Raw genomic sequence first — 23,344 nt, forward strand, 5'->3', positions numbered from 1 at the left:
AAGCAGAACCAAATCAAAACAAGAATGATGCTCCTCTATAACTAATCGAAACCGTACCTATAACAACACCATCTAGTGAAGCGGCCTCAGCCCTACCATGGAAAGCATATCAACGAGCCTCCCCTCCCTTCTAGGGAACCCTCTACCCTCCTCTCCTACACCCCTAGCTGGAAGTCTAGGTGGGGTAGTAACTGAAATGGTGCCCATAGCCTGAGTGCTCTGATGAAATACGCCTCTCCCGATTCTGAGACAATCTCTCATAATGTGCCCAGTATTGCCACACTCATAACAAGTCCTTTGCTGGCATGGCTACTCGTGCAAAGTTGCGCCAGATAACTAGAATAACTGCCATAGGAACCCCGTGCCTGTGGTACACTAATAGATGACTGCCCCATATGAGTACCCTAACTAACGGGTGCACGAGTAGTCTGAAGTGCAGACTGGACTAACCGACTGCCCGAGGCTCCGCCATAATAGGCCATAACTGAAGAGTAGTATCTACTGAATTCCTCCAAAACCTTGAGACCTCTTGGCCTCCTTGTCCTCCCTCTCCTCACCCAGAATATGCTCTAATCTCATAATAATCTCCACAATCTGCTAAAATGGAGTATCAACCTCTAACTCTGGAGCTATGCTGAATTTAAGGTCGTAACTGAGCGTCTCGATAAATTTGCAAACTCACTCATTGACTGTAGGAACCAAAGTAGGTGCATGACGGGAGAACTCACTGAACCTGATGGCATACTCTACCACTGTCATAGTGCCCTAACTCAGCTGCTCGAACTCTGTGTGCCACGCATATCGGAGGGTTTGGGGAATAAACTCCCTTTAAAACATCTCTGAAAATGAGCCCAAGTGGGTGGTGCTGCATCGGCTGACATCGTCATGGTGCCCTGACACAACTGTTTGAACTCTGTGCACCACGCATCCCGGAGGGTGTGGGGAATAAACTCCCTCAAAAACATTTCTGAAAATGAGCCCAAGTGGGTGGTGCTGCATCAGCTGGTCTACCCTCCTCATAAACCTGCCACTACTGATATGCTGCCCCGACAACTAAAATGTAGTAAAAGCAACTTCGCTCACCTCTACAATTCCCATGGTGCAGAGAATACGATGACACTTCTCTAGAAAGCCCTGTCGGTACTCAACGATCCCAAAACCAAAGCTCAATGTAGAAGATCCTAGCACGAACCACGTAGCCCAAAAGCTCATAAACTACTGTATTTCCTTTTAAGAACCCCATAATGCCGCAATCGAGATACCCGATCTGAAGAGACCTTCTGTGAGTCTGAAGCTGTTTCTCTAACCTCTATGATACTAAAGTGTTGAATTATTAATGACAAAGAAATACCGCAAGTCCCTGCATTATCCCATGAAAATCTCAGATCTGAATCATACATAGATTCCGGGGAGCCCTTCAATACCACCTATACATCACAGTCCAAAACTAATATAACACGTGACCCTACAATCTGATCATCGATAATGGACTTCCCCAATTGGCGTGAAGCCATAGGACACAACATCCGATGATCCACAATACTAACCATCATAACTTGTACAACACCAATCATGAGATACCTCAAATCATCCACTAAGCGCATGTCCATCCTCATAATAGTCAAACTCACTTCTTCCAGTGCCTTGAATGATAAAATGTACCTTTCACTGAGTAGAAACATAGTCACTAATACCACCCACTATCCTCAAATCATCATCTACCTTATGACCCTACCACGGTCGCGATGATTAGGAAACCAATCAAATCTTTCCAAGCTCGTACTTATCAACTAGATGCTAGAACCTGCTGCACCCCTAAGTGAACAACTGATTGGTCTCTCAATACTTGACATCCTCAGGTTGGACGACACATGGAGACAATGGTTGATCATCCCAGGTTCCCTTCCCATCCACGACATCACGAACCGTTGGAAAATAGCTGATACTGAGTGCACAATATCATATAAGAGTGGATGCAAAGGAATATAAGATATATGCTTCAAGCTGAATCAATGCCACGATAAAGAATGAAAGAAGTGGAATTTCCTAATAGTTCTGTAGCCTCTCGAAGATAAGTAAAGACGTCTCTGTACCAATCCATAAGACTTTACTAAACTTGCTTATGACTTGTAGCACTTATGAACCTAGAGCTATGAAACCAACTTGTCACGACCCGAATTTCCCATCTTAGGATGTCGTGATGGCACCTAGTCTTTAAGACTAGATAAGCCTAACACATGCTAGCTATTAATGAAAATTAACTAACTTAACTGCAATACATTAAATAATATTTGTAACAATATAACTGAACCAACATCAGTTACATAACCTTAAAACCAGTAATACAAGTCATAAGCTATTCTAAGAGTAAGTAGAAATAACAAGTACATCACTATCCCGGAATAATAATAGACAGCGGAAATAAAATATAACAGAAGGTGACTTCGAGGCTTGCAAATGTCTAGTAGGTATACCTTGGAGTCTCCAACCGCGTAGACATAAGTCCCAAAACTAACTCGATCAAAAGTACCTAGATCTGCACAAAAATGTGCAGAAGCGTAGCATGAGTACACCACAACAGCATCCAGTAAGTATCAAGCCTAACCTTGGTAGAGTAGTGATGAGGCCAGGCCAATACACCTACCAAACATGTAAACCTATACAGGATATAACATAGAGATAGCAATGGAGAGAATATCAATATAATACCAACAACAGAAGGATCACAAATTTACAACCCATGGTGGAAATAAAAAAAAGCCTAAATTGCAATAGGAAACGACAGGTGATAAAGCAACAACATAGTTAGAATATAGATGAAATATGAATGAGCCCTAGTAAGGAAAATCGATGACAACTCAATAAATCAAATCATTCGTAATGCACGAGTTACAACAAGAATTACCCGAGGTACCACTCCTCGAAATCTCAAATCATAAGTCACAACTTCCAAATCTTACACGTATGGCACCTCGTGCCCACATTTTCCAAAACACTTTCACAAGGCAAAATTCACATGCTACCATGTACATTGTATCCGTGTCAAATAGTAAATAAAATGTTTGATTGATTTATTTATATAGAATAAGGCATAATAACAACCTTGAATAAAGTAGGGAATCAAATAAGAAAATGAGTTTATTTTAGAAATCATTTGGGTGAAGGAAATAACATCTTCAAATAAAATAAAGCGTCGGATAAGTTACCGAATTCAATATAGAATTTGTTAAATTAAAACATAATAACAATTTTAAGTAAAGTAAAAACATCAGATAAGGTAAGGAGTTTAATTTGAGATATCAATTAAAATGAAATATGACAACTATTAAGAATAGTAAAGTACCAAATGAAACGAGGTGTTTTAACTTAAGAGTCACATAAAGTAAGCATGTTCATAATTCTCTTATTTAAAACCATTATGTCACCAACAACTCAACAAGATATGAGATAATAACTCTACACAATAAATTTATCTTGAAAATCAATTCACCAAGTAACCATGGAAGCACATATTGACACATTGAAGTAATACAATAGTTCACATAGGATGCATGACTCACATAAGGCACAACAACAACAGCAAGTAGAACACACACAATCTGTTGCGACACGCAACCCGATCGCACCATATCATCATTTATCAATACCACAATCCTCTCTTATTTCATCATAGTATCATTAATCAATATCAAGTGTCACGTATACAATCCGTTGCGGCGCACAACCCGATCCCGCCGTACCATCATTTATTAATGTCATAATCCTCCCTTATTCCACCATATCATCATTTATAAATATCAATTATTATGTACATTAACCGTTGCGGCGCGCAACCTGATCCCACCATATCATCATTAACCAATATTATAATCTTCCCTTATTCCACAATATCATCATTATCAATACTGTTGCGGCGTGCAACCTGCTCCCCAAGAAGTATGAATTAAGCAACCAAACTACAACCAACTACGACATACCACAATATCAATGCAATAACGAAGCTACACAAAGAAGTCCCGACGGATAAAGAAGTTACACGATAATTCACAAAGTCAAATAACAAGTAGTGACGGTTCATGATTAAAGGTGCAATTACACACAATCAATTAACAATTAACGCATGTAACGGATAAGGCATGAATTCAATCAGCAATTGCCATTAACAATTTAAGCAGGTAAGGAATAAACTTGACAATAAAGGATGGAACATGTACAAACAACTTCAAGTAAGGTATGTAAGAGCAAATTCAATAACGAAAGATATAGCATGTTATGACAAATATAATAAAATACATGGAAGAAGTCTCGGAATCAACAATGGTCAAATACCTCGCATAAGCCCGTGTACACACTCGTCACCTCATGTACACGGCTTCCACATGAACAAAAATAGCACAAACGACTGAAATCCTAAAGGGTAGTTCCCCCACATAAAGTTAGGCAAGATACTTACATCAAAGAACCTAAACTTATATTGTAGAATGACATTCTCGTGTGAAACAACCTTCGACAACTCAAATCTAACCAAAATAACTTCATATCATAAATAAAAGCCATAGTAAATAATTTTGGATAATAAAGCTTCGATCAAAGAAAACTAAAAACAACAACAACAACAACAAAGAAAACTAAAAAGTCAACCCAAAAAGTCAACCTCGGGCTCGCACCTTGGAATTCGACAAAATTAACAAAATCTGAACACTCATTCCTATACGAGTCCAACCATACCAAAATTATTCAATTCCGACATCAAATCGACTTTCAAATCCTCATTTTCCATTTTTGAAAGTTTACAGAAAAAAACTCATTTTCTCCCATTCAAATCACTAATTTAATGTTAAAAACAAAGATGGAATCATGAAATATTATTAAATCCGGATAAAGAACACTTACCCCAACCAACACGCAAAAATTTCCTCCAAAATCGCCCAAATCGGAGCTCTCTAACTTAAAAAGTGATAACATATCAAAAAGCCCTTGAAATAGAGTACTTATATTCTGCCCAGTGATTCCTCTTACGCGATCCTAGAACAATCTTCGCGATCGCGAAGAACAAAATATTGCCCAGTGAAAATAAAGTTTTGCATTCGCTGCACCCACCTGGCGAACGCTATGAACGATGATCAAAGGCTTCACGAATGCATATAGACAATCACGAACGCAGTGAGTAAAAGTCCACCAGCTCCCAGCTCCACTACGCGGCCGCGAACAGACAGGTGCGAATGCGGACAACGGATAACTAAAACATCGCAAAATGCATGCCCACGATCGCTTCCGCAATGAATAAAATCCCTGAGCTCCAAGAAGCCTTTTGCGATTGCGTCTTAATCTTCCCAATCGCGAAGAACAACAGGCACACCAACAAATCAGCAGTCCAAAATATAGAGAAATAGCCCGTAGCCCATCCGAAACACACTGAGGCCCCCCGAACCCCGTCGAAACAACATAATATGGATCTTATTGAGGCCTCTAATCACATCAAACAACATCAAAACTATGAATCACACCTCAAATCAATCTTTATGAATTATCAACTTCTATGACTCCTGCCGAATCACATCAAATCAACTCAGAATGATGCCAATTTTTGCATGCAAGTTCCAAATGACACAACAGAGCTATACCAACTTCCGAAATCAAAATCCAAACCCGATATCAAAAATGTCAACTCCCAATCAAAGCTCTCAACCTTCAAAACCTTCAACTTTCCAACTTTTGCCAAATTACAGCAAATCAACCTATGGACCTCCAAATCCAAATACGGACACACGCCTAAGTACAAAATCACAATATGAAGATATTGGAATCATCAAAATATTATTCTGGAGTCGTCTACACAAAAATCAAACACCGGTCAACTCTTACCACTTAAGCTCCTAAAGTAAGAATTATCCTTCGAAATCAATCCTGAATCATCCGAAAATCGAACTCTACCACACACGCTAGTTATAATACATGATACGAGGCTACTCAAGACATTAAGACACCGAATAGGATGCTAATTCTCAAAAGGATCAGTCAGGTCATTATAGCTTCATAAGAAAAGGCCTTTTTTACGATGCTCTTGAATAGGATGCATCCTGTTCATTCCGGTACAAGCATTTGAAGTTTTAATTAACTTTCAAATGATAAAATAAATTAACTTATCACTCGGACAAGAAATAAGATAAAAATAAAAGGACTTTGACTTATTCCCTCTATCTTTAAAAGTACATTTACATAAACATATTTTTGCTTAAGTAAATAATGCTGCCAATGTATGTGGATAACTCGTACAACTTATTTTTACGGTGCTAATCATGCATTCCCCGGCCTTGATAAGACATTGATCCCCATTCTAACAGTCCCCGATCTTCATATCACTTTAATGCCTTGTCATGTATTATTTTTCTCAGTGTTCGGATGTTAACTATGAGAATTCGAACACTGGAAGTCTTGCATTTGCTGATGACCCTTCCTTTGTAGTATGCTTTACATTACTGCCTCATTAAAAACCTTTCCAGAAAAATCCAATTGGGATAAAAACTGGTCGAAGGAAAAAAGATTGTAGCACGTAGGTCCAATATCAGCAAGTATCTTCAGCAGTAATACCTTTTGAGGTGAGTCACGTTCCAATTGCTTGGAAATTTAACTCTATCTTGATTTTTCAGTTCATATGAACCTTTACCAGTTATAACTGAAACTTGGTAAGGTCATTCCTATGTTGGCCCCTAAACACGCCCAACTCTAGTCCTAAAAAGGATAAGCGGTCGCTGCAAATATAATCCGGTCTAAAAGTCTGGAGTCGAATCCCACAAAGAACTAAGGCTTAGCTATATCTATTTAATATCAGTGAGAAGACAAGTATGAAATTTTTTCTAAATTATAAAGATTGTGATTTATATTTATAACTAATTAACTAGCAAATACTATAAAGTGGTAAAATTATCAACTAACGAGACAAAGGATTAGAGACTAAATTAAGGAGGTCTAGAGTTATGATTTCCCCAATTGTCGGAATCCTTACAGCTATGTTCCCTACAATTTCGCCGATGTAATCTCTACTGATCGTGAGCACTTTAGGTGCTGTAATTCTCTCTCGAGCAACTACAACAATTTACTAGATATATTCTCTCGAACTACGCTAGTTGGCTTTATCTAACCGCTTATTATGACTCGTCAAGGCTTTGTTATTTCTAAACCTTCCTTTAAACCCTTTGTATTGATTTCTCACATACGTTAGGAGTAACATTGTTCAACAACTACCTAAATATGTACTCTCTCTCGAGCAGTACACACTAAATAGGCACAGTCAATTGATGGCCATTCAATCAACAACAACAAACATGTAGTTGAACAAGTAGAGAAATCCAACAGCTCAATTATATAAAAACATAACAAGTATTTATCCTACAAAAGGTTCCATCAAAATCCTAGAAAACGAATTAGCTATTCATAATAGTATGCAAAAATACAATACTAGAATTCATAACCAATAATGGAAATAGGAAGAAGGAAGTGAAAAACTCGTGGAAGAATTCTCAACCTTGCTCCCAGTGTGTTCTTTCCTCCTTAGGTCGAATCTAAAAACAAGATTTTGTTTTACTTGGGCGAGTTTGTTGAGTTTATATAGGGTTAGGGTAAGTTTCCCACGCTTTACACTTTAGCCCCTAGACTTTCTCGGCCTTTTCTAGATCGACCGCGGTCGCGAGCCAACCGCGGTCAGACCGCAGTCGTTTTAGACTCTTCTGTTTTGAGCCTTTTTCCACCGTGTTGCAGCCGCGGCCCTACCGTGGTCGCGGTGGACTGTTGCCTAGTTTTTCTTCGTCTTTTCTTTCTCGTTTTCATTCGGTCTCTTCTCAATTGGTCTTGTATCTATATATTTGACCCCAAAACACTCTATATCCTCCTCCTAACTCGGAGTAGCTCCTTCAAAGCATAAAAACCTCAATTAGAGAATTTTGTTATCATTTAGCACTTAAAACATCAATAAAATATGGTTAACTTAGAGCATAAATAGCATTTACATCGCATAACCCATAACACCAAGAATACTTAAAATAGACTAAGCATAAAAGCATAACATCTTCACATGAAGAATTGACTCGCAAGTACCACGCATTATTCATAACTCACCCACTTACTCTAACATAGAGGTCACTGACATTACCCCTCATTCATGAATCAAGTGCCGTCACACAACAAAAGAGAGTAGTTACACACAATAAAATTAAGAACACTTAGGAACTCAAGATAGAAAGAATTCACTCACTCTCAGAAATAACATTCATGTGCCACAAAAGATGCACCATAGGCTTGCCCATAGTTTACTACTCTACTAATCGAGCTCATTCAGTCTAGGATCAAGTAGGACTTTATTTGGTTGTATTGTAGGCTGCGGGACGAGTAGAATATATTTGGGTATAAGAGTGACTACACCTTCCTAAGCACTATAATACATATACTTTAACATTCCAGCCCATACTTATGTTAAATCATAACTCTACATTCACATCAATGTATATTAACCCATACTATTACATCAAAAGCCACCACCACAAGGAATATTCTTCACAACAATACAACTACTTTTTTTCTTTATTTATTTTTTCAATTCAAGTGTCTCTTACTTTTTCAAAACAGTGCACCTTTATCCTTATTTAATTAGTTCCACTCAAAAGCCAAACCAATCACCCCACACTTTAACTTTTACAAAGTTCATAACAATCCAAGTGCTCGTGAGAGGTTAAAAGGTTCAATTAGATGGTTACTTCAAACAAATAGGTAAGGCTTATAATGTGGTTGCCAAAGAAACAGGATTACAGGCTCAAAGGGGTTAACTAAGATACATAACAATTAGGCGGGTAAAATATACATATCTGGCTCAATAAAGAAATGCCTTTATCACTTCCAAGACTGAACAAAACTACTATTTCACTTTGCAAACACACGGGGAATGTTCTAGGCATCAAATGCAATGCATAGAATAACACCCAAACCTCACACACACATGGCAAACAACTCACTCAGGATTGGTTTCATCAAGACACTCTAGTCAAAGCAGTTAAGCAAAGTTAAGATCATAAAATTTAAGGTACTTATACAATAGTCAAAAACTGACCCTAAACGTCACAACCACTGTACTCACTATTCTCAAGGCATAACAAAGTCAAGAGATATTGCTTCAATTCAATTCATCTCACACTAACTCCTACTCCTAAAAAAATAAAACTAACTACACCCGGTTCAAATAAAACCCTTGAAAAAGAACTGCAGCATAAAGAAAAACCAAGGGGAAATTATTACACTACCTAAAAAGAAAATCTTTTTGTCCCTTTTTCTTTAGACTTAAATCTCTCAATAAGAGTCACAAGCACTATTAAGCATCATGTTAAGAGAAAGATATCAATATTTTTTTCCCAATAAATATTAATATTATTAAGTTGGGAGATCTTTAGTACCGATATACCACCGTGTTATTAGCACGGAGTCTGATCTCATCCTGATCGGCTAAGCCATCTCACCTCGAGACATCTAATCACAACAACACTATGTGCGCAACATGGAGTCCGATCTCAACCCGATAGGCTAAACCGTCTCACCACAATGCCGTGTGGATCGACATTACTTTCCGCTAGCATTCATCTCATCCCAATAAAGGGGAACAATATCAACACATAAATCTCATCCCATTTGAGGGTAATAATCTCAACACATCAATGCGGGGATTTATCCCTCAACCACTCCTACATCGGCACATGTAGTTTCGGGGTTAGGTTATTGCAACCTACCCTTCCTCGATAACTAAATACTCCCAAAATATTTATTATAAAAAGGAGTTACAGATCATTTCATAATCTTTCACACATCTTTTCATTCATTGGCACTAATGACCACAAATGTAGTTTCCATTCTTGGCATTATGGCCGCATGCTATATCTCATATTCACTTCCTTCACTTTCAAGCATCATCATAGATTATTGACAACATGAGCATTTGGAACTAAGACCTTAAATATGTATATGAGCAATCACGAGTCTTAACGACATTGAGTTTTCTTTCACAATTTAGCATAATAACTTTCATTTGAAACATGAATTAAAGTCATAATATTTTAATACACAAACCATACTGGAACACATTCCCGAAGGAGCGCATAATGTGATAAGAGTAATTAAAATGCATTTTGCGCATATACTTTCCAACACAAGGCTTATTTAGAATAATCAGATTTATTAGGAATAACTCGAGACGAGAGGAATACGAATCATAGGACAATCACACTTGAGACTTAGGAGAACATCATGGGATTCGATTCTAAAAGAGGAGTTTAGCCAACATACCTGAAATTCACCCCTTAATAATACTACGATGGTCCACCATACCAAACAACTTCAATCTACAACAATGCATTAAAATTGTACCAATATTAATAAGATTTCTATACTTTCAGTCATTTAGACTTTTTATCAAACATCTATATCTTCTACAACATCTTTCAATGGAATTTCTTCACCTAACAACCACCTTCCACACCAGTGATTTACCTCACATTCGTCTCTAGGTCATCCAAAACTTCCATTAGTACGTGCATGCCCAACAATTCACTCCCAACCTATAAATCTTAACAATTTATTAGTTTTACAATCTCTACAATACCAACACACCTAGGTTGGGAACTTATTGCTTCCAATCACCATCCCATAAGTCCTAATATATATTTCATGCATAAATAATCACCATGAATTAGTTAGAGATGGTAGACATACCTCTTTAGTGAGATTCTTGAAAATCACAACTTGTAGTGTTCTTGACCAATTTGGGAATTTGAATGGAAATCTATGGATCTTCAAGATTAATCCTTGTTAATATAAGTGTTTAGGAGTAGTACAATAACAACAACGACGATCTAGTAAAATCCCACTAGTGGGCTCTGGGGAGGTAGTGTGTACACAAACCTTACCCCTACCCCGAGGGAGTAGAAAGGCTATTTACAAAAGACCCTCGTCTCAAGGAGACGACAAGAGACAATATCAGTACCAATAGAAACCATAGGAAAAATAATATCATGAAAATGAGAAAGTAGATACAAAGCAAAAGCGATAGACAACCAACTCAAAATACTCCAAAAATATTACCTTGGTTCATGGGAGGGAAGTGTTAGACGGATTCCCCTTGATTTGTAAGCCCTAGCTCAAAGAAATTACGTACCCTCTCTCTCTCCCCGACCTTGAGGGTATTTATAGGACTTCTATGTTCGCGGCCGTGCACCTGGGCAAGTGATCGTGCATCTGGCAGCACACACAAGGCAGAAAACCATCTTCTTTGTGCTGCCGCACATCTGGGTGGCCGTGCATATGGAATAGGTCCGGTAAAATGGCCATAATATTTTGCATACATATGACAAACTTTTTGATAAATTGGATACTAGAATCAAATGGATTTAATTTGATAGGTATGTCACCACCTAAGTCTTTATAGTTTGGTATTTGCATGTGTTTGAAGTCGGATCTTGTGCGAATTTATTTGAAACTTTAGCCCATTGCATAGCTCCAAACTTGGCTTAGTTCTAGGGATCTCCTTTGTCACGACCCGGATTTTCCACTCGAGGGAGTCGTGATGGAGCCTACTAATGTGAGCTAGGCAAGCCAATTATTAGACAAATTACCCTTTTACTAATTTTTATTCTGTTTAACATTATATAAAACAATATCGTGTAAACATCAGAAATTTAGAATAAGCGGAAGAAAGCAATAAAATATTTGAACATGCATCTATTACAACAACTTAAACCTTAATGACCCAGAACTGGTGTCATAGTATCACAGACGGTCTAAGACTGCTAAATACAAGGTCTGAAAATAAAAGACACACTGTTTCTGAAGCAAAGAGATGAAACATTAAATAAAGGATAGAGGAGACGCCAGGGCCTATGGACGCCTTTAGGTCTACCTTGGATCTCCGCGTGGACTGAAGGTAGCCTCCAAACTACAGTCCAAGAGCTGCTCCGGGATCTGCACATAGTGCAGAGTGTAGTATCAGCACAACCGACCCCATGTGCTGGTAAGTGCCTAGCCTAACCTCGGCGAAGTAGTGACGAGGCTAGGACCAGACTACCAAATAAACTTGTGCAGTTATATAATATACATCGGAAAGTAAAACAGGAATAAACAAGTAAAGGTGGGAGGGGGAAAGTATGCTTCGAGGAATAATAGGTAAAAACAGAATATCAAAAGAATTATAAAGGAACCAAAATCCAACTACTAACAAGGATAAGGGAAACAAAGGCAGAATTCACTTTCATTTCACATCTTGTTACAGGCGTGCAACCTACTCCCATTTCATATATCTCGTGGCAGGCGTGCCACCCATTCCCATTTCATTTATCTCGTGGCAGGCGTGCCACTCGCTCCCATTTCATTTATCTTGTGGCAGGCGTGCCACCCGATCCCAGTTACAAATCAACAATAATCACAAATAATCCCGGCAAGGGAACAAGAGCAATATAACAACATCCCGGCAAGGGAACAATAATATTTCAATAACATCCCGACAAGGGAACAATAATATTTCAATAACATGTGAAGTGCAATAATTTACAACAGAGTCATAACCATTACAATACAATACTCACGGTCATGCTTGACACCGACTTATAGATACTCGTCACCATGCCTATACGTTGTACTCCACAATTAACACGTAGAAAATAAGACATAACTCCTAATCCATCAAGCTAAGGTTAGACCAAACACTTACCTTGATGCCACGAACACAATTCACGTTTCAATTATAGCTTTACCCCTTGATTCCACCACTAATTCGTTCGTATCTAGTCATAAGTTACTTAATTACATCAATAAACGCTAACTGAATTAACCCCAATGCATGAAAATGAGTTTTCCAAAGTTTTACCCAAAAAGTCAAAAATTGCCCCCGGGCCCACATAGTCAAAACCCGAGGTTCGACCAAAACCTGATTACCCATTCCCCCACGAACCCAAATATATAATTTGTTTTGGAATCCGACCTCAATTTGAGGTCTAACTCCCCAAATTTCAATATTCTTAGGTTTTTCCCAAAGTTCCCAATTCCACCATGAAAACCCTAGATTCTAGGATGAAATCTTGTAAAAAGAAGTTAAGAAGTAAATAAATGAGTTAGAAATCACTTACCAATGTTTTGGAGAAGAAAGATTGTTTGAAAAATCGCCTCTTATACTTTTGGGGTTTTGAAAAATGAAAAATAACTGAAAATCCCGTTTTAATATACCCATCTCAGACCCCCTGTGCGGACCGCACAAAATCGAGTGCGGCCGCACATCTCTCCATGTGGGCTGCAGTGAAATGCTTTAGTATTGTGGCCATTCCTTTCTCTACAGATGTCCAAATTATGATTTCTTCACCTTTCTGGAAACTAGACATGAAGGGCTACAACTTTTATTTTTGAATCATCTCAAAATTCCTTGTAGATCAAAAGATATAGGCTTCCAAAGTCGAAATAGTGAAGTTGTGCGGACCGCACAAAATCGAGTGCGGCCACACAGCCCCCACCGCGGACAGCACCAAAATCAATGCGGTCAGCACTGGCGGGTTCAGAGATTTGCACTTCTCTGAACCTGCAACATCCATGTTTTATGCCTAAGACATCTCGGAACCTACCCGAAACTCACTCGAGCCCTCGGAACTCCAAACCAAGTGTGCATACTAACTCAAAGACATCATATGGACTTACTCGTGCGATCACATCATCCAAATAACATGTAAAATAATGAATTAAACCTCAAACCTCAACATTTTTATTAAGAACTCTCAAAGTTCATAAATCTTCAAGCGGAAGTCCAACTCACGTCAAATAAACTCCGTTTTCACCAAGTTTCACAGTTATCTTTCAAATACAATAACAAGTTTGTATAGGGCTTCGGAACCAAAATACGGACCCGATAACAATGGTTTATAACATTAATTCTTTTCTTCATTTCTTAGATAATTCAGTAAAATAATTTCTTTCAAAAAGTGATTTCTAAGGCTTGGGATCTCGGAATTTATTTCTGGGCATACGCCCAAGTCCCATATTTTACTGCGGACCTACCGGGATCGTCGAAACACGGATCCGGGTCCGTTTGCTTAAAATATTGACCAAAGTCAACCATAATCAAAATTTTAACTCTAGAAACTTCTATTTCTCATATTTTTGCATAGAAGGCTTTCCAGATATTGGTCCAGACCATGCACGTAAATCAAGGTGAGGTAAAAGGGAGGTTTTTAGTCCTCGGAACACTAAATTCACTTGCAACAAAAAGTCATCACATTCTCCACCTCTAAAACAACCGTTCGTCCTCGAACGGATATAAGAAGGAAGTACCTGAGTTGGGAAAAAGATGGGGATAACGGCTCCGCATATCGAACTCGGACTCCCAGGTCGATGCCTCGGCAGGCTGACCTCTCCACTGAACACGAATAGAAGGGAAATTCTTCGGCCTCAACTGACGAACTTGCCGATCTAGAATAGCTACCGTCTCCTCCTCATAGGACAAGTCCTTGTCCAACTGGACAGTGCTGAAATCTAACACGTGGGATTGATCGTCGTGATACTTCTGAAGCATGGACACATGAAACACTGGATGCACAACTGATAAGCTCAGCGGCAATGCAAGTCTGTAAGAAACCTCTCCCACTCGATCAAGAGTCTTAAACGGGCCAATGAACCTAGGGTTAAGCTTGCCCCTCTTCCCAAATCTCATCACGCTCTTCATAGATGACACCCGAAGCAATACCCGCTCACCGACCATGAATGTCAAATCACGAACCTTATGGTCGGCATAACTCTTTTACCTGGACTGAGCTGTATGAAGCCTATCTTGAATGATCTTGACCTTGTCCAAGGCATCCTGTACTAGATCCGTACCCAGCAACTGAGCCTCTCCTAGCTCAAACCATCCAACCGGAGACCGACACAGCCTATCATATAAAGCCTCATAAGGAGCCATCTGAATACTCGACTAGTAGTTGTTGTTGTAGGCAAACTCTGTTAAAGGCAAAAACTAATCCCACGAGCCTCCAAAGTCAATGACATAAGCTTAGAGCATATCCTCCAAAATCTGAATGGTCCGCTTGGACTGCCCGTCCATCTGAGGATGAAATGTTGTGCTTAACTCAACCCGTGTGCCCAACTCTCGCTGAACTGCCCTCCAAAAATATGAGGTAAACTGCGTACCTCGGTCCGAAATGATAGATTCGGGCACGCCATGAAGACGAACAATCTCCCGGATATAGATCTCAGCTAACCTCTCGGAAGAATAAGAGACTACCACAGGAATGAAATGCGCTGACTTGCTCAGCCTATCAACAATAACCCACACTGCATCGAACTTCCTCTAAGTCCGTGGTAGCCCAACAACGAAGTCCATAGTGATCCGCTCCCACTTCCACTCAGGAATCTCAATTTTCTGGAACAAACCACCAGGCCTCTGATGCTCATACTTAACCTGCTGACAATTCAAACACCGAGCCATAAATGCTACGATATCCTTCTTCATTCTCCAACACCAATAATGCTGCCGCAAATCTTGATTCATCTTTGTGGCGCCCGAATGAATAGAGTACCGGGAGCTATGGGCCTTCTCTAAAATCAACTCTCGGAGCCCATCCATATTAGGCACACAAACTCAACCCTGCAACCTCAAAACTCTATCATCTCCTAAAGTAACCTGCTTGGCACCTCCGTGCTATACTGTATCTCTAAGGACACACAAATGGGGATCATCATACTGCCAATAACGGATACGCTCCAATAATGAAGAATGAGCGACTGTGCAAGCTAACACACGGCTGGGATCAGAAACATCCAACCTCACGAACTAATTGGCCAAAGCCTGAACATCCAAAGCAAGCGGTCTCTCACTGACCAGAATATAAGCAAGACTACCCATACTGGCTTACTTCCTACTCAAAGCATCGACCACCACATTGGCCTTTCCCTGATGATATAAGATGGTTATATCATAGTCCTTTAACAACTCCAACCACCTTATCTACCTCAAATTCAACTCCTTCTGGTTGAACAAGTACTACAGACTCTTGTGATCCGTGAACACCTCACATGCCACGCCATACAGATAATGCCTCCAAATCATCAACGTGTGAACAATGACTGCCAACTCCAAATCATGAACTGGATAATTCTTCTTATGAATCTTCAACTTCCGCGAAGCATAAGCAATGACCTTGCCATCCTACATCAACACCGCACCAAGCCCAATACGAGATGCATCACAATAAACTGTATATGGCCCAGAATCTGTGGTCAAAACCAGCACTGGTGCTATAGTCAGCACTATCTTGAGCTTCTGAAAGCTCACCTCACACTCGTCATACCATTTGAACTACGCACCCTTTTGGGTCAACCTGCTCATTGGGGCTACGATAGATGAAAACCCCTCCACGAACCAACAATAGTAGCCTACCAACCTTAAGAAACTCCGAATCTCTGTAGCTGATGCTGGTTTAGGCCAGTTCTTAACTGCCCCAATCTTCTTCGGATCAACCTGAATACCTTCTGTTGATACAACATGACCTAGGAATGTAACTAAACTCAACCAGAACTCCCACTTTGAGAACTTAGCATATAACTGACTATCCCTCAAGGTCTGAAGAACCACTCTATGATGCTGCTCATGCTCCTCCCGGCTGCGGGAATATATCAAAATATCATCAATAAAGACTATCATGAACGAATCCAAGTAAGGCCTGAAAACTCTGTTCATCAAATCTATAAAAGCTGCTGGGGCATTCGTCAACCCGAATGACATCACCAAGAACTCATAATGCCCGTACCGAGTGTAGAAAGCTATCTTAGGGACATCAGATGCCCTAATCCTTGACTGATGGTAGCCAAATCTCAAGTCAATCTTCAAAAATACCTTGGCACCCTGAAGCTGATCAAACAAATCATCAATCCTCGGCAATGGATACTTATTCTTGATTGTAACCTTGTTCAACTGCAGGTAATCAATACACATTCTCATCGATCCATCCTTCTTCTTAACAAATAACACCGGCGCACCCCAAGGTGAAACACTGGGTCTAATGAAACCCTTCTCAAGCAAGTCTTGCAACTGCTCCTTCAACTCTTTTAACTCAGGCGGGGCCATACGATACGACGGGATAAAAATGGGTTGAGTGCCCGAAGCCAAATCAATGCAAAAGTCAATATCCCTGTCAGGTGGCACACCCGGTAGGTCTAAAGGGAATACCTTAGGAAACTCACAAACAACGGGCACAGAATCAATAGAAGGAACCTCAAAACTAGAATCACGAACATAGGCCAAATAGGCCAAACACCCCTTCTCAACCATATGCCAAGCCTTCATATACGAGATAACACTGTGGGTAAAATGACTAGGAGTCCCTCTCCACTCTAAATGAGGTAAACCCGGCAAGGCTAAGGTCACAGTCTTGGCATGATAGTCCAAGATAGCGTGGTAAGGTGATAACCAGTCCATCCCTAATATGACATCGAAATCGACCATGTCTAGAAGAAGCAAATCTACACGAGTCTCAAGACCTCCAATCATAACTATACATGAACAATGGACTTGATCTACCATAATAGAATCACCCACCGGTGTAGACACATAAGCAAGAGCACTCAAAGAATCACCAGGCATGACCAGATACGATGCAAAATAAGATGACATATAGGAGTATGTGGACCCTAGATCAAATAACACTGATGCATCCCTACTACAAACCAGAACCGTACCTGTGATAACTGTATCAGAAGCCTCAGCCTCGGGCCTGGCTGGAAGAGCATAACATCGGGGCTGGGCCCCACCACCCTGAACTACATCTCTGGGACGACCTGCTGCTGGTTGGCCTCCACCTCTAGCGGCCTGAGCTCCACCTCTAATACCTCTACCTCTAGCACCTCTACCCCCACCTCTAGCTGGCTGGGGGGGGCTGTGGAACACTCGGTGCCTAAACCATGGCACGGGAACCCTGATGCTGAGAGCTGCTCGATGCTCGAGGGCAATACTTAGCAATGTGCCTTGTGTCTCCACAAGTAAAACAAGCCCTCGGCTACTGGGGCTGACAAACCAAGAAACTCTAAAGTGGTGGTGCACTGATAGGAGCTAGTGGTGCACTGTAGGACTGCTGATCAGAATATTGCATCTGAGAACCATGACCACCTGAAGCACCATGAGAAACCTGAAGTGCTGACTGAACAGGCCTAGGAGGAAGGCCTCTACCATATGAATCCCTACATCCAAACGAGGTACCACTGAATCGGCCTGAATGACGAGGCCTCTTGTCAAACCCCTGACCACCTCCCTATGATAGAACCATCTCAACTCTCCGGGCCACATTGGCTGCCTCCTTGAAAGATATCTCACTCCTAGATTCCCTAGCCATCTGAAGATGAATCGGCTAAATGAGTCCATCAATGAACCTCCTCACCCTCTCTCTCTAGGTGGGAAGTATGATAAGAGCATGACGAGCCAAGTCGAAAAATCTGGTCTCATACTAGGTAACGGTCATAGAACCCTGCTGGAGACGCTCGAACTACCTCCGATAGGCCTCTCTCTGAGTGATGGGGAGAAACTTCTCCAGAAATAGCTGATTAAAGTGCTCCATAGTCAAAGCTAGTGATCCGGCTGGTCTAGCCAAACAGTAATCTCTCCACTAAGTCTTGGCAGATCCAAACAAGTGAAAAGTAGCAAAATCAACCCCATTGGTCTCAACTATCCCCATGTTCCTGAGAACCTCATAGCAGCTATCTAGATAATCTTGGGGATCCTTAGAAGATGCACCGTTGAAAACAGTAGTGAAGAGCTTGGTAAAACTTATCCAACCTCCACAAAGCCTCCAAAGACGTAGCTGATCTATCACCGGTCTATGTTGCTGCTCGGCTGAAGAAGCGGTACGTGACCTCGCCATTCGCGAAAGGACAAGATTAAAGGTTTCAATTTAGCATTGAGAGAACAAAATCATACGACAGAGAAGAATAAAAGTGAAACTTTTCCTAACTCTGTAGCCTCTGAGGGGATAAATGCAGACATCTCCATACCAATCCCTCAGACTCTACTAAGGTTGTCTGTGAACTGCGAGACCCATGTAACCTAGAGCTCTGATACCAACTTATCACGACCCGGATTTCCACCCTCGGGGGTCGTGATGGCGCCTACTAGTGTGAGCTAGGCAAGCCTATTATTAGACAAATTACCCTTTTACCAATTTTTATTCTCTTTAACATTATATAAAACAATAACATGTAAACAACAGAAATTTAGAATAAGCGGAAGAAAGCAATAAAATATCTGAACATGCGTTTATTACAATAGCTTAAACCTTAATGACCCAGAACTGGTGTCATAGTACCACAGACGGTCTAAGTCTACTAAATACAAGGTCTAAAAATAAAAGACACACTGTTTCTGAAGTAAAGAGATGAAACAGGAAATAAAGTATAGAGGAGACGCCAGAGCCTGCGGATGCCTACAGGTCTACTTTGGATCTCCGCATGGACTGAAGGTAGCCTCCAAACTATGATCCAAGAGCTGCTCTGGGATCTGCACATAGTGTAGAGTGTAGTATCAGCACAACGGAAAGTAAAGCAGGAATAACAGGTAAAAACAGAATATCAAGTAAATATGGGAGGGGGAAAGCATACTTTGGGGAATAACAGGTAAAAACAGAATATCAAGAGAATTATAAAGGAACCAAAATCCAACTACTAACAAGGATAAGGGAAACAAAGGCAGAATTCACTTTCATTTCACATCTTGTTGCAGGCATGCAACCCGCTCCCATTTCTTATATCTCGTGGGAGGTGTGCCACCCGCTCATATTTCATTTATCTCGTGGCAGGTGTGCTACCCGCTCCCATTTCATTTATCTCGTGGTAGGCGTGCCACCCGATCCCATTTCATTTATCTAATGGTAGGCGTGCCACCCGCTCCTATTTCATTTATCTCGTGGTAGACGTGCCACCCACTCCCATTGCATTTATCTAGTAGAAGGCATGCCACCCACTCCCATTTCATTTATCTCGTGGCAGGCATGACACACACTCCCATTTTATTTATCTCATGGTAGGAGTGCCACCCACTCCCATTTCATTTATCTCGTGGTAGGCGTACCACCTGCTCCCATTTCATTTATCTTGTGGCTGTCGTGCCACCCGATCCCAGTTACAAATCAACAACAATCACAAAGAATCCTGGCAAGGGAACAAGAGCAATATAACAACATCTCGGCAAGGGGACAATAATATTTCAATAACATCCCGACAAGGGAACAATAATATTTCAATAACATGTGAAGTGCAATAATTTACAACGGAGTCATAACAATTACCATACAAGACTCACGGGCATGCTTGACACCGACGTATAGATACTCGTCACCATGCCTATACGTTGTACTCCACAATTAACACGTAGCAAATAAGACACAACTCCTAATCCCTCAAGCCAAGGTTAGACCAAACACTTACCTCGATGCCACGAACACAATTCACGTTTCAATTATAGCTTTACCCCTTGATTCCACCACCAATTTGCTCGTATCTAGTCACAAGTTACTTAATTACATCAATAAACGCTAAATGGATCAACCCCAATGCATGAAAATGAGTTTTCCAAAGTTTTACCCAAATAGTCAAAAATCGCCCCAGGCCCACATGGTCAAAACCCGAGATTTGAACCAAAACCGGATTACCCATTCCCCCACAAACCCATATATATAATTTGTTTTGGAATCCGACCTCAATTTGAGGTCTAACTCCCCAAATTTCAATATTCTTAGGTTTTTCCCAAAGTTCCCAATTCCACCATGAAAACCCTGGATTCTAGGATGAAATCTTGTAAAAAGAAGTTAAGAAGTAAAGAAAATGAGTTAGAAATCACTTATCAATGTTTTGGAGAAGAAAGGTTGTTTGAAAAATCGTCTCTTATGTTTTTGGGGTTTTGAAAAATGAAAAATAACTGAAAATCCCATTTTAGTATACCCCTCTCAGACCCCCTATGCGGACTGCACAATATCGAGTGCGGCCGCACAGCTCTCCATGTGGACTTCAGTGACATGCTTTAGTATTATGGTCATAACTTTTTCTACAGATGTCCAAATTTTGATGCTTTATCGTTTTTGAATCATCTCAAAATTCCTTGTAGATCAAAAGATATAGGCTTCTGAAGTCAGACCAGTGAACCTGTGCGGACCGTACAAAATCGAGTGCGGCTGCACAGCCCCCACCGCGGACAGCACCAAAACCAATGCGGTCAGCACTGGCGGGTTTAGAGATTTGCACTTCTCTGATCCTGCAACATCCATGTTTTAAGCCTAAGACATCCTGGAACCTACCCGAAACTCACCCGAGCCCTCGAAACTCCAAACCAAGTGTGCATACTAACTCAAAGACATCATATGGACTTACTTGTGCGATCACATCATCAAAATAACATGTAAAATCATGAATTAAACCTCAAACCTCAACATTTTTATTAAGAACTCTCAAAGTTCATAACTCTTCAACCGGAAGTCCAACTCACGTCAAATAAACTCCGTTTTCACCAAGTTTCACAGTTATCTTTCAAATACAATAACAAGTTTGTATAGGGCTTCGGAACCAAAATACGGGCCCAATAACAATGGTTTATAACATTAATTCTTTTCTTCATTTCTTAGATAATTCAGTAAAATAATTTCTTTCAAAAATTGATTTCTAAGGCTTCGGACCTCGGAATTCATTTCCGGGCATACGCCCAAGTCTCATATTTTACTGCAGACCTTCCGGGATCGTCAGAACACGTATCCGGGTCCGTTTGCTCAAAATGTTGACCAAAATCAACCATAATCAAATTTTTAACTCTAGAAACTTCTATTTCTCATATTTTTTCATAGAAGGCTTTCCGGATATAGGTCCGGACCACGTACTTAAATCAAGGTGAGGTAAAAAGGAGGTTTTTAGGCCACGAAACACTAAATTCACTTGCAACACAAGTGATGAACTTTTGGGTCATCACATCCTTAGAACCTAACAACATCCAATAAACCTCCTACACTTAATATCATGATCATCTAAGTTATTCCAGTCCTTAACCTCTCATGGAAGGCAAGAGACACTTAAGCGACTTGTGAGCGTGCTTATGGCCTCAGATTAATAGGAAATTTGAAGGGCCTCACATCCTTCCCCACTTAGGATCATTCGTCGAATGAGTTTCAAAGTTCTCCATCGACATCCAGTGTGACTCAAATCTTGATTCACACTCCCAAACCTCATATTTGACTAACTCCCCGAATTTTCAGAAATTTCAGCAGAGTTTCCCTTTTAACTTGGCCTATCCACCTGTCAAAGAATCCCAGAAACTAGTCCTACAACATAATCACAACATAATGATGTATCACAACATGAAAACAACATCGACCATAATGTCATAAACCTTATATTACCAAAAGGAACACCCTTAACATAAATTGTACAAGGGAAACATAATCCATATAAAGTATTTTCATAGAAACAATTTCATAGCTATTCAAACATATGAGGGTACTTGTTCTTCATCTCTTCCTCGGCCTCCCAGGTGGCCTCTTCAACCTGTTGGTTTTGCCATAGCACTTTCATGGAGGCAATCTCTTTATTTCTCAGCTTTCAGACTTGTTTATCAAGAATGGCAATCGAAATCTCCTCATAAGTTAATTCTTCATTAACCTCAATGGTCTCTACCGGGACAATGAGTTTCGGGCCTCCAACTAGCTTCTTCAATATAGACACATGAAACACCGGGTGCACCAACAACATCTCTGGTGGTAGCTCAAGCTTGTAAGCCACTTGACCAATCCTCTGAATGTTTTGGTACGACCCGACATACATCAGACTCAATTTCCCTTTCTTCCCAAACCGCATTATACCCTTCGTGGGGGAAACCTTCAAGAATACCCAATCATCCTCTTTGAACTCCAAATTCCTGTGACGCACATCCGAGTAGGAATTATGGCGACTATGAGTAGTTTTCAACTGTTCCTTAGCGACCTTAACCTTCTCCATTGCCTGATGCACGAGGTATGGCCCTATCAACTCCGCTTCCCCAATATTGAACCACCTAATGGGAGATCTACAGCCTTGAACGGTACCATCTGAATGCTAGCATGGTAACTATTGTTGTAGGTAAATTCTATGAGTGGCAAATGATCATACTAGCTACCCTTGAAGTCAAGAATACAAGCGCCCAACATATCCTCAAGCGTATGAATAGTCCGCTATGCCTGCCCGTCTGTCTTCGGATGAAAGGTTGTACTAAGATTCACCTGAGTACCCAAACCTTGCTGAAATTTCTTCCAAAAATTAGTTGTGAACTATGCCCCCC

At 40.4% G+C, this 23,344-nt stretch overlaps 1 protein-coding gene across 1 annotated transcript; it reads right to left on the minus strand.

Annotated features, from left to right (window-relative positions):
- Positions 1-22,629: 22,629 nt before the first annotated feature.
- Positions 22,630-23,025, minus strand: LOC138874006 (uncharacterized). Its single transcript, XM_070152504.1, has one exon. It carries the CDS (start codon positions 23,023-23,025, stop codon positions 22,630-22,632), a length of 396 nt encoding a protein of 131 aa, XP_070008605.1.
- Positions 23,026-23,344: the final 319 nt, after the last annotated feature.

Source organism: Nicotiana sylvestris, chromosome 7, assembly GCF_000393655.2.
Source record: "Nicotiana sylvestris chromosome 7, ASM39365v2, whole genome shotgun sequence".
In the NCBI taxonomy this organism is placed as follows: domain Eukaryota; kingdom Viridiplantae; phylum Streptophyta; class Magnoliopsida; order Solanales; family Solanaceae; genus Nicotiana; species Nicotiana sylvestris.

Bases quoted from the DNA above. Each gene is read 5' to 3' on its own strand.
- LOC138874006 (XM_070152504.1), bottom strand. From the start codon at position 23,025: ATGGAGAAGGTTAAGGTCGCTAAGGAACAGTTGAAAACTACTCATAGT.